General features: G+C 39.0%; 1 protein-coding gene across 6 annotated transcripts in view; it reads right to left on the reverse strand.

Moving 5' to 3' along the window:
- Positions 1-12842, reverse strand: part of Dmxl2 (Dmx like 2) — a 120123-nt gene that overhangs the window by 52070 nt on the left and 55211 nt on the right. For 4 of the 6 annotated variants that reach the window (XM_035444391.1, XM_027415070.2, XM_027415069.2 and 1 more), the window contains 4 exons: positions 9137-9226; positions 6047-6170; positions 2850-2969; positions 1019-1246 (listed from right to left, as the gene is read on the reverse strand). In XM_035444391.1, the coding sequence (XP_035300282.1) occupies positions 1019-1246; positions 2850-2969; positions 6047-6170; positions 9137-9226 (562 nt within the window). The remainder of the gene's footprint in view (positions 1-1018; positions 1247-2849; positions 2970-6046; positions 6171-9136; positions 9227-12842) is intronic. The other 2 variants (XM_035444394.1, XM_035444393.1) reach the window with 1 other exon arrangement.

Genomic DNA, 12842 nt, shown 5'->3' on the forward strand with positions numbered 1-12842 from the left:
TTGTATATAGTGTTCTGTCTGCATATTTCTATGTAGGCCAGAAGAGGCCACCAGATCTCATAACGGATGGTTGTGAGCCACCATGTGGTTGCTGGGAATTGAACTCAGGACCTCTGGAAGAACAGTCAGTGCTCTTAACCTCTGAGCCATCTCTCCAGCCCGAGATGATACACCTTTAATTTAAAAAATTATTTACAGTATGTGAGTTCAGGTGCACACTTGTCATGGTGCAAACATGTCATCATGTACACGTGGAGGTCACTACTACTTTCTAGGACTGGAGAGCGTACTCAGGCCATTAAGCCATTAAGCAGAGAATGCCTCTACAGTGACATGGAATACATATGTGAGGTGGCTTGTCTCCATTTGAAATACTATGATGACAAAACTTCAGAGAAGAAATACATTTGTACGTGAATTGCTGAAGCTTATTCTGTTGTTGCATTTACAACTAGATGGAGCAGTAGGTAAAGGTGCTTTCCCCCAGGCCTAAGGACTCCAGTGTGATCTCTGAGGCTATTGAAACTGACTCCTGCATAGTATGCTCTGACCTCCACATACATTATGTTGTGGCATCCCACCCCTAAAATAAATTTACAAATGTATAATAGTTTAAGACTTCATTCTGTGCCAATCATGTTTTACCTTTATTATGTATGTGTGAACAAGGTTTGATAGATACTTTTGAAGAACAAGGTATTCCCAACACCCAGGAGGCTAAGACAGGAAGAGACCACAAGTTCAAGGTCAGCATGTGCTAAATAATGAGAAAAACCAAAGAAAAGGGGGAAGTGAAGCTTCTTAGAAAGTACTTCCACTTCTTAGGAGATAATTTTCAGACCCCTTCTTGTTACCTTGAGAAAATATACATTTAAACTGTTTGGTTCCTTCTCACCATGACCCACTCCTCCACATGGACATAGTCAGGAGAACTAAATTTATCATTAAAAAATTATTATTGATAAAACATTAGAGGACAACGCTCTGAGCTACCACCGAACAGTCTCAAGAATACTACCTGCTGAAGGTGTTGCTCTTATCACTTCGACAGCTTCTGGCAGATCCAGAGGCTGACTGTATACCAGTCTGGAGCTCAGAATGAGTTTACTAGCAGTTTGGAGATTGGCAATTGATAAAGAGTGTGGCATGGAGCTCACACTCGGTGAGGTTTCTGGAGAAGAGTCTACCTTCTTCTGTCCAGGCACTGAGAGCAGGTTGTCAGTTGAGATCCCTTCTGTAACTTTGGCTGCACAAAAACATTTGAAACACATTATCATCACTATACACGAGAGTATTTTCTTATTCTCTAAGAAATATAGCTCCTTATAAGTACTTCCATTTCTTGGGAGACAATTTCCAGACTCCTCATGGGTTACCTTGAAAATATATACTTTTAAACTATTTGGTTCTTTCTCACCATGACCAACTTCTTCATATGGACATGTCAGGGGAGAACCACAACGTATGAGATCTAAAACCTTAAGCTACATAGTACAGCATTCCTACGCCTTAAATACACTAAAAGCCTAAAAATACATTAACACACAAACTCATGTCTAATCCCAGAGACACTGATTATATCAACTTGGGAGAGATCTCAGTAATCTGTACTTTTAATACGCAACCTAGTGGGCTAGTGAGATGGTGTAGTAGATAAAGGCACTTATTTCATATTTATAAAACTGCTTAGTAACATAATTACCAGACATGGTAGAATCTTTTTGACAGCTTAGTACTTTGTGCTAACTAGTTTAAAATAGATTCACCCTGACAATGAAATGACAAATGTCTGAGATAAGCCAGTTACACTGATTCTAAGATCATACATATCATGTATTGAAATGTCACACTGTAATCCACAAAACAGCTATCATATGTAAGTTAAAAAACAAAAAATATGTAAAATATCTTATCCACAAACAGTAGAGTTAGCATGATATAGCTGTCCATGCAATTTTTAACAATTCTCTCTCAGAAAGCAAAGTTAAAAAATGAAAATTTAAAGGGAAAAAACCCTCCCAATATAGTCTACAGAGTGAGCTCATGACTAGCCTAGGCTACATAATGAGAGTGTGCCTCAAAAAACAAAGAACAAAAAGAAAACTGGTCTTGGAAGGAATATAGCTCATTGATAAGGTCATTGCCTAGCTAAAAGATACTGAGTGCCAAATATAGCACTAGACCCCCTAAAATATTTAATCTTTTATGCTTCATAATTAATCTAAACGTGTATAGTAAAGCATGTGTGGAATAACTTATCATACAAACTATTGCATTTCTTAATGTTAACCAGGTGTCCAATCATATTTTGCTAAACAGAAACGGTTTCTCAAATTGCTATGCTCCTGCATAGCGTATCAGAAAGCAATGTGACTCTAGGAAAATGTGCCACACTAATTCTTCCAGCAGAGCTGACTTAAAGACATGGCATCCACAAACAAGCAGCAAGTACTCCATAAATGTTAACTAAAAATAACTTGGTCAACCTTTCTTATTTTTATTTCCAGTGTGTCTAATGTGCCCACAAACTGTACTATTTTTAGGGTCAGTCTGTTCCAGAAGTTGAACGTGGTTGCATGTTTCTTCCAAACCTAACATTCAGGAGATTGAGGATCCTGGACTGGGCTTATAACAGCTTGGGCTCTATCATGAGACCCCCATCTCAAAACAACAACAATAATAATAATAATAGTTAAGCAAATAAAGCTTGGAAGAGGTTCCTATTCTCATTCATCAACTCAATTTATAGATCACTGCTTCATTTTAAAGAATTAACCAATCTGAAGTATTTACTATAAAATGTCTTTATTTTACACATCTCTGTGTAAAATAGTGACATATTTACTCACCTAAGCATGCTTGCACAGATTTAAGATGAAGGTGCCACATATGGAGAACAGAGTTATTATTGCTGTCCTTCTCAATGACTACTAAAAAGAATTTTTCTGAAAACGGTGGTGGGCGATATCCTATTGTTCAAAGGGGGAAAGAATAACTAAATTAACCTTTCTGTAGTATTAGAAAAACATTTATAAAGATTAAAAAAGTACCTCTTGATATGCACAGAAGTTGGAAAGAAAGCAACTTGAATATGATTTGTCCTTTCTAAACCTCTCACTGGCTTAATTTCCCACTATATTAAGGTATTAAAAAGGGAGAAACATAATCTGGTTGTAGGAGCCAGAGGTGGGGCCTTTAGAAGGCAGTAGGATGGGATAATGACATCAGGGTGGAGCCACAGGTTGCATACTGTGGCTTTCTAAGAGAGGGAAAGAATCCCTATCTCTTCCTATGTGACATCCTGAGCTGCCCCAGGACTCTGCTACCATCAGATACAGCCTTTCAACCTTGGACCAGAAATCGCAGCTAAAATATCTCTTTTTTTTTTTCTTTTTCTTTTTTTTTTTTCTCGAGATAGGTTTTCTCTGTGTAGCTTTGGAGCCTATCCTGGCACTCGCTCTGGAGACCAGGCTGGCCTCGAACTCACAGAGATCCACCTGCCTCTGCCTCCCTAGTGCTGGGATTAAAGGCATGTGCCACCAACACCTGGCTAAATCTCTCTTCTTTATCATTTATACAGTCTACGGTACTAGACTATTGAAATGCATAAGAAAACAGACTCCTACAGGAAGAATTCATTTTAAGGATGATTTTTAATATAATTTTATATCAAAAGTTACAGAGCTATCAAAACCAATTGGGCTCTGTCAAATGTACACATAGAGGTCAGTGACGTGGTTCAATGGGTAAAGGAGCTAGTCACACAAGCCTGGCTTCCTGAGTTCAATTCCCAGGACCCATGAAAAGGTGGAAGGACAGAACTAACTCCAAAAAGTTACCTTCTTTCACATGCACACCTACAAACTCACACCACGCTCTCCTATATACACAACAGTAAGTAAAATTTAAATTTAATGAACATATAAAGGCCAACACAAAAGGAATCCAAAGATGGCCCATCCATCAGGCATTAAAAATTAAACATGAGGGTCAATGCAATGGGTCAGGGCTTGCTGCAAGCCTGAAGATCTGAGTTTAACCATCAGAGCCCAAGTATCCTCTGAGCTACACATGTACACCATGGCACACAGGCCCATGCACACACATACACACAATAAACAATAAATTCAATAAATAAAAGAACAAAACATTTTTATCCTGTTATACCGCTTTTCTTACACAAAATTAACATTTTTAAAAATTTGCAAGTAGTTGAGAGGGAGGTAGAGGTAAATGCACAGAGAAACATATAGGAATTTCATGGTGGGTACATTTTTCCTGTTAACAGATGCATTCTTTGTAAGTGAAAAATGAGATCTACATTGAACAGTACAAACTTTCTTTTAAAATTAAAGGTTTTGGGCAGGGGGAGGTGGCTCAGTTGGTAAGTGCTTGTCATCTCAGTATGAGTACCTGAATTTAGTCCTCTGTGTGTGTGTGTGTGTGTGTGTGTGTGTGTGTGTATACATGCACACATATGCACATGCACAAAAATATATGAACCTAGTTTGTATATGGATTCAAATTAAAACACAAACAAAAATACCAGTATTTTAGGCAATCAGCACATAAACTACTTATGATTCTGAAGATTTTTATTTCACTAGCTTGATAATGTAAGCAAAAATACCACCTTTAGAAATGCAGGTAGAGGACTGTTGAGATGGCTCAGTGGTTAAGAGCTCTGGCTGCTATGCTGGATAGTTCTATGGCAACTTGACACAAGCTGAAGTCATCAGAGAGAAGGGAGGCTCAACTGAAAAGAGGTCACCACAAAATCCAGCAGTTGGGCATTTTCTTAATCAGTGACTGATGGGGGAGGGCCCAGCCCATGGTTGGTGGTTCCATCCCTGGGCAGGTGGTCCTGGGTCCTATAAGAAAGCACGCTAAGCAAGCCATGAGGGGCAAGCCAGTAAGCAGCACCCCTCTGTGGCCTCTGTATCAGGTCCTACACCTCCAGGTTCCTGCCTGGCTGGAGTTCCTGTCCTGATTTCCTTTGGTAATCAACTGTGATGTGGAAGTGTAAGCAGAATAAACCCCTTTGGTCATGGTGTTTCATCTACCAAAAACCCTAGCTAAGACAGCTGCTTGCTTTTCCAGAAGAGCCCGGTTCAGTTATAGCACTCACATGGCAGTTCACCACTACCCTTAACTCCAGTCTCTGGGGATCCAACACTCTTGTCTCACTTCCAGAGGCACTAGACACATACTTGGTACACAGACATACATACAGGCAAAACACACACATACATAAAAGAAAGTAGTTTTTATTTTTTAAAAAAGTTGGAAAATACAAAAATAAGCAAGAGGTATGGATGAGAAAAATATGCAAGTGAAGTTTTTAAGAAAATAGTTATAAAATAGGGAGAAAAAGCAAAGAGAAACTTTACACACAAAAGACAAAAACTTTAAAGAATCATTCACAAAAAAAGTAATTCTTTTCCTAAATTGACAGGCATTAGAAATACAAGAAAGGGGAGTAAGTATTTGGAAACCCTTTGTAAACTAGAGTGGTTTACAATGTGTACAGTTTGAATTGAATGTGTACAATTCAATACAGAGAATGAATTCTTAGAGCAGGGCATGCCTTTTCATTTTAATACAGTGTAACTGCTATAAATACAAAATCATAATTCTAAAAGAAATAGTTGATGCTAAGTTAAAGTGAAACTAAACATTATTCTGCTTGTTTTCTAAAGATCATATATATATATATATATACTATTTTCTTTTTACAAAGGTGGTGCTGCTGGGAACCAATGGTGGGTCCTCTGGAAGAGCAGCAGGTGCTCTTAACCAACCTGCCACCTGCCCAGCCCCTGCCACACAAGCGGCTCTGCCAATTGACAGCTATACACGCCCAGAGCTAGAGTGACCACCTGAAAATCCCCATACATGACGATTAAAATAAGCAACTCAGTTTTTGCCCCCAGATGAGATTTCACTGTTTATTTTAGGCAATTTTAGAATGGCAGTGAGTCAGTCCAGTTCATCAACTAAAAAACAGGCCCACCTCCCCTCAAAAACAAACAAACAAAAAACATACCTTGTGATGGCTGAAAAAATATTTCTGTTTCCTTTTTCTTTTTCTCCGTATCATCTTTATGTGGTTTATATCCAATAATAAAGTCTTCTTGAAACACGTGCAGTAACTGTGTATTTGAGCCACACTACAAATGAGATAAGTGAAAGAGATTTTCATCTTTGAAATTCTTTATCTCCCATTCCCTACCTCCCCACACTAATAAACAAACAAACAAAAAAACAAACCTCAATATAATGTCTATTCTTAATCTAACTAGAAAAAAAAAGCAGGGAAAAACTGCTAAGACTTTCTTGAGTTAATAAAATAAAGTACTATCAAAGATAGCACAGCTAATCGAAAAACAGAGTATCAGGCTTGTGTCTCGAGCAAAGAAAAACACTGGGGCTAGAGAGCTGCCTCAGAAAGCTTCAGTTAGCTTCACAGGGCTCACAACTGAGACTCCAGCTCCAGGGGATCAAAACCTTTGGTCTTCTTGGGCACTGACACATGTACCTACCCAGAATCAGATACACACACCTACACATAATTAAAAGATAGGAAGAATAAACCTTCATAAAATACTGAAGAAATGCAGATGAAGTTAAATGACCTGAAGCACTTGTGGCCCTGACAGAAGAGGTGAAGAGGGCTGGGCTCACTAGACTAACAGGTCTGTGAGCACATTTTCCAAGTCTGAGAGCTCCACCAACAAACACCAAAACCTGAGAAAGATTCTCAAAGCACCCCTGTAGACGGTTTAGTAGGGACTGTGAGAACTGGTTTAGAGTAGATGACAACCTTTGTGGAATACATTTACATGAACTTACAGAGGGTCAATAGAGGGCCTGTGAGACGCACCACTGGTGATACGATGCATGGCCATGTTTCCAGACCACATAGAGAACAGAAGCAATCACAAACAGTTAACTAGAACCACCTGGGGAACTGAAATTCAAGGAAAATGCTAGATTCAAGCAAGGAAATACAGTGGAAGAGTGTTGAGACCACTGGATGGCAACTTTGCAGAAAGTAGCTTTGATTAGCTTGGCACTGAATGAACAGAGTGTAATCTTAAAATTCAGGGAAATCAATCTCCTTACACAGAATGACATAATAGGACTATAATATTAGATTAAGCAATAAAAATTGTATCCAAGATCAGAGCATTTTTATGTCTCTCTGGGTATAAAAGTGTAAAATCTCTTTATAACATAAGGTCATCTTCCCAAGGGAAAAAGAACAAAGGAAGAAGGGTAAGGCCTTCATGGGTACAGAACTCAAAGAACACAGGCATGGTAATGCAAGTCTGTAAGCCCAGCATTCAGGAGGCTGAGGTAGTGGTGAGGTCCAAGCCAGCCGCACAGTCAGCTGCCTCAAAAACAAACAAAAGAGGGCTGGAGAGATGGCTCATCGGTTAAGAGCACTGACTGCTCTTTCAGAGGACACCGGTTCACTTCCCAGCACCCACATGGCTGCTGACAACTGTCTATGACTCTAAGATCTGACATAGCACCCACATGGCTGCTGACAACTGTCTATGACTCTAAGATCTGACACTGTCACACGGACATACATGTAGGCAAGGCACCAATGTGTATAAAATAAGAATAAATAAATTATTAAAAAAAACACAAAAGAACAAACAGGGGAGGTGAGGGAGGAACAAGAGGATTGAATCCGGGAGGAGGGAACTGATAGATAAGAGGAGGGAGGAAGGGGGAAAAGTGGATGGAGGGAAAGACAGACACAAGCGAAAGATCAGAGAACATACTGGAAAAACCTGCAATGAGTTTTAAACTCTGAGATTTACAAACCATTCACTTGTTGGTGGTTAGACTTTACCACCCTGTGTTACTGAAAATCAGAAGCAGTTGGGAAACAAATCTGGTGTAAATGTAAAGTCAAGAGAATACTAGGTCAGAGTGGACCACACCAATATCCCATAGTGAAGAGAGCAAAGGGGCCCAAGTTAGGGAAGGCACTCTTCTAGATCTTTCTGGAGTAGAAAAAGGAAATAATGGGTTGATTTAAAACCACAATAATGCAGCCGAGCATTGGTGGTGCACTCCTTTAAACCAACACTAGGAAGCAGAGGCAGGCAGATCTCTGTGAGTTCGAGGCCAGTCTGGTCTCCAGAGGCTCCAAAGTTACACAGAGAAACCCTGTCTCGAAAAACAAAAAACAAAACAAAAAAACCCACAATAATGCAGCCTAAGAACAGAAAAATTGCAATTTTCTAGGAGGCCTCATTAGTAACTTGAGTCTGGCAGCCCCATTTCTGCTACCAAAAGCTGGTGTGGTAATTTCTTCACATAAGCAGAAATACCTTCATTTCCCTTAAGAATGCGAGCACTGTGGAAAAATTATGAGTAACTCTAAACTTGTCTTATTTTTCATTTTGTTTTGTTTTAAAGATATGGTTACTTCCTCAAAGTACTCCTTTTTGTTTAAATGGCTATGCTCTCTCTCAGTCCAGGAACATGACCCTAAAGGAATAAACATTACAACAATAAATGGACTAAATTTACCACTCCTCGGGGAAAAGGTTTCTCCTCTTCTCCCAGATAGGAGCTGGATAGGAAGCCTGACTACACAAAGGGTCGTGAATAGAAAGCAAATGTACATGCTGAGGCTATTTTCATCTTCATTTTAATGGATCTCATAAAAATAAATGCTGAGTGTTCCCTACTGAGCTGAATGGAAGCTAACATGGAAGAAACCAGAGCTGAAGCCTCTGCACCATTGCAGGATATCTGCTCTTGTGACGTGGACACTGGGTTATACTCTTCCTGACTGAATCAAACTTCCTTCAAATAAGAAGTAAAGACACAGATAAAAGTCAGTGAGAGGGCAGGAACTCCTAAACCATTAGTAGTCTCTCTATCTCACATACACACACTTTGGGAGTCACTAGACATTAGATGTTTTACCAATTAAGAATTATTCTAAAACTAAAATATGTATAAATATATATATATATATACATATACATATACATATACATATACATATACATATATATATATATACATATATATATATATATACACACTGTGGAATGAAGAGGATCAAAGAACACATAGCATCACCAATTTGAAAGCATGTTTTTACTTGGTCAGTTATTGCATCAAGTTCAATAATGCAGCCTGGTCGAGCAGTAGACTGTTGGCTCACAATGTTAAACACTTCTCCAATAAGTTTCTGTAAACAACAAATGAAAAATGTCAATGATCAACAAAATTACCACTCTGTCAATATGAGATAGCAACACAGACACTAAAACCCCACCCCAAAATCACTGACTGACAATAACAATATATTCAAAAAAATACATCAACTTTCCATTCTTGTTTCTGTTTTTAAAGTTAAGAGGTTAGAAGAACTGATATTTACACAAGTACTGTAACTTCAAAGCATCTAGCTATTTCAATATCTTCATTGAGACAAATGTCTGAGTGGGTGGCATATTAGTGCCATTTGAAAGTACAACTCTCCAAATGTAATATAGGAATCACGGCTGACAAGTGGACACTGTCTTTTGAGATGGCAATGCTTGAATTAAAACATGAAGCTAACTTCTGGATTTCTTAAAACTTCCCAAACTTCATACTGGGAGGAGTCTCCCCAAAACCCACACCAAGAAGCCATCTGTTTTAAATAAAAACCTTTCAATAACTTAACTAAATGCCTCAGCACCCACCTCCAATGTCTTTCCCTGCCATAATAAAGTTTAGATCCCTCCCAGCTTAGCCTAAGGTCAGCTCTAAGAGCAAAGAGCATCTAAACTAGACTTGTGGGATCTTTCCAATTTGTATCAGTAGAATTCCAAAAAACATGTTTCAGTGGTTTGAAAGAAAATGACCCCCAAAGGGAGTAGCAATATTAGGAAGTGTGGCCTTGTTGGAGGAAATATGTCACTGTGGGGGTGGGCTTTGAGGTCTTTTTCTCAAGATTCACTCAGTGTGACAGTCAGTTGACTTTCTATTGCCTCTAAGTCAAGATTTAGGACTCTCAGCTCCAGCACCATGTGTGCCTGCATGCTGCCATGCTCCCTGCCATGATGACAATGGACTGAACCTCTGGAACTTAATAGAGCACCTCAATTAAATGTTTGCATTTATGAGTTTCCATGGTCATGGTGCCTCTTCATATCAATAAAAACCTAAGGCACATATATTGGGATAGATTATGAGATTAAATCAATAGAATAAAATAAGTGGTTAAGTAGGGCTGAACTTATTGATGAGTACATTCACCAAGAGTTTCTGTGTTTGTGTTTGTTTGTGTGTGTGTGTGTGTGTGTGTGTGTGTGTGTGTGTGTGTGTGTGTAAGAGAGAGGGAAAGAGAGAGAGAGAGAGAGAGAGAGAGAGAGAGAGAGAGAGAGAGAGAGAGCTCAGACACATACAGATAGTTTTGACATGCTGCTGGGTTATTCACTGAAATCTGGGCTCAGCTGTGGCCTACAATCTATGAAGCTAAAGTGCCAGGATTTCTTTAGCACAAAAAAAAAAAAAAAGATGGCTATTCAAAGTGCATCATCAGGCCAACTGCAACAAGACAGTACTTTTTAAAGTGTACTGTGCATCTACACTTCAACAGTATCTCTAGATTCATGCATATACAAAAGTTTAAGAACTGTGGCTGCTATAGATTTTTGTCAACTTGACACAAGCAGAATTATTTGGAAAGGGGAGCCTTAATTGAAATAATGACTCCATCAGATTGACCTTCAGGCAAATCTGTATGGTATTTTCTTGATTAGGCAGGTGGGCCTGGGTTATATAACAAAGGTAGGCTGAGCAAGCCATCAGGACTAAACCGGTAAGCAGCATCACTCCATGGCTCTATTTCACTTTCTGCCTCCAGGTTCCTGTCTTAAACTCCTGTCCTGACTTCCCTCAGTGATGAAATGTTGACCTAAGACCTGTAAAATGAAATAAATGCTTGCCTTCCCAAGTTGCTTTTGGTCCACAAGAGGAACTCTAACTAAGACGCAGGGCATAATGGAGTGAGCCTCTAATTCCATCACTCAGGATGCTGAGGTAGGAGGATCAGTTCAAGGGCAACCTGGGCTGCATAGTGAGTTCCAGTCAAGGGCTGAGGTATATCACAATGGTGGAATGCTAACCAAACAAGCACAGAGCTCTGAGTTTCATTCTCAGCCACACACGCATGCTCGCACGATGTTGCCTTGATTGACGATTCTCAGTCTTGGCTGCACACTGGTGCTTAGGTCCCACACAGAGACTGATCTGCTGGCCTAGGGGACAATCTGATTATGAGTCATTCTATAAGCTCCTCTGGTATTTCCAACATGTAGCCAAGACTCTCACAAGAACAGATACAAATTCCAGCTGAGGGTTTGTCTTCCCTTCTCACAACTCTCTACCAACACCATACCTAAGGAGTTTACCAGTAAAGAATACCACTCAACTTCACCTACAACCAAGGAATTCACTTCATAGTAGAAATAACTTCACTTAACCAGCAAATTTATTTTACAGTGCAGGATAGCACCAAAATTAAGTTGAAATGGATGAAGCACAGACCTTCAAGAATAAATACACACACACACACACACACACACACACACACACACACACACACACACACACACGATCAAGATAAGTTATATTTTAATTAATGTGGTATTTTCAAATAAAAATTCATGCAAAATCCATAATAAAAATATAATAAAATGTAAAAACTTAAACACAGGATCTAATAATGCCTTAATTATCTTGAAAGCAAAATTAAAATTTATAGATTCATTCTTTTTTGCAGAAAATTAAATATATCATATAAAGTTTAAGTTTAAGCCAGGTGATGGTGGCACATGCCTTTAATCCCAGAAATCAGGAGACAGAGGCAGGCAAATTTCTGTGAGTTCGAGGCCAGCCTGATCTACAGAGCTAGTTTCAGGGCAGCCATAGCTGTTACACAGAAACCCTGTTTCGAAAAACCAAAAATAAAAAGTTGAAGTTTACATACACCTGGGGCTGGAGAGATGGCTCAGCAGCAGATGGACAACATAAAACAAACTCAGTAATATTTCTGGAGGCTCTTTATCTCAGGGATTTTTTTAACCTTACAGACCCTCTACACATACACTATGGCTTCCAGTCTTGTTGTAATGGGATTTCTGTGTGAATGTGTGTCCCTGCATCTATGTGTTTCTTGTGTTTTTTCTTTGGCTCTTTTTCTTCTGTTTGTTTTGTCCTATTCTGATTTGTTTGTTCTTACTTTATCTCATTTTACTTTATTACTACTTGCTAGGAGCCTGTTTGTACCCTAATAAGAGAAAGGAGCATGTGGGTTTGGTGGACAGTGGGGTGCCAAAGGTCTGGGAGGAGTCGGGAAAGGAGAAAACATAACCAGAATATATTTTATTTTAAAATCTACTTTCAGTGAAAAGAAAAAAATTAAGAAGAGCCAAAAATGTGCTTTTTATAAACCAGTTATTTTCACATAATGAAACTTTTCTTAAGTATTTAGCATAAGCAAGGTGTAGAGACACATGCTTATAATTCCAGCACCTCAGTGGAATAGAAGCAAAAGGAGCAGTAGTCCATGGTTAGTCTAGACTATGAGAGATCTGTGTCATAGCCTAGACTAATTTTTTTTGTCAGCTTAATTTTTTTTGTCAGCTTAAATTTTTTAAATCTAAAAGTACTTCAGTTACTTTTCACAACCCCATTTTAACAGAGCATTAGTCTCCTGTGATAATCAGGCTAACAGCTCTCTCGAGGATACCCACTTCATAATTCCTCTCTGCATAGCCATTATTACAGGGAGACTTCTGTAGTTGAAACCAGCT

This window comes from Cricetulus griseus, chromosome 4 (assembly GCF_003668045.3).
Source record: "Cricetulus griseus strain 17A/GY chromosome 4, alternate assembly CriGri-PICRH-1.0, whole genome shotgun sequence".
Classification (NCBI taxonomy): Eukaryota; Metazoa; Chordata; class Mammalia; order Rodentia; family Cricetidae; genus Cricetulus; species Cricetulus griseus.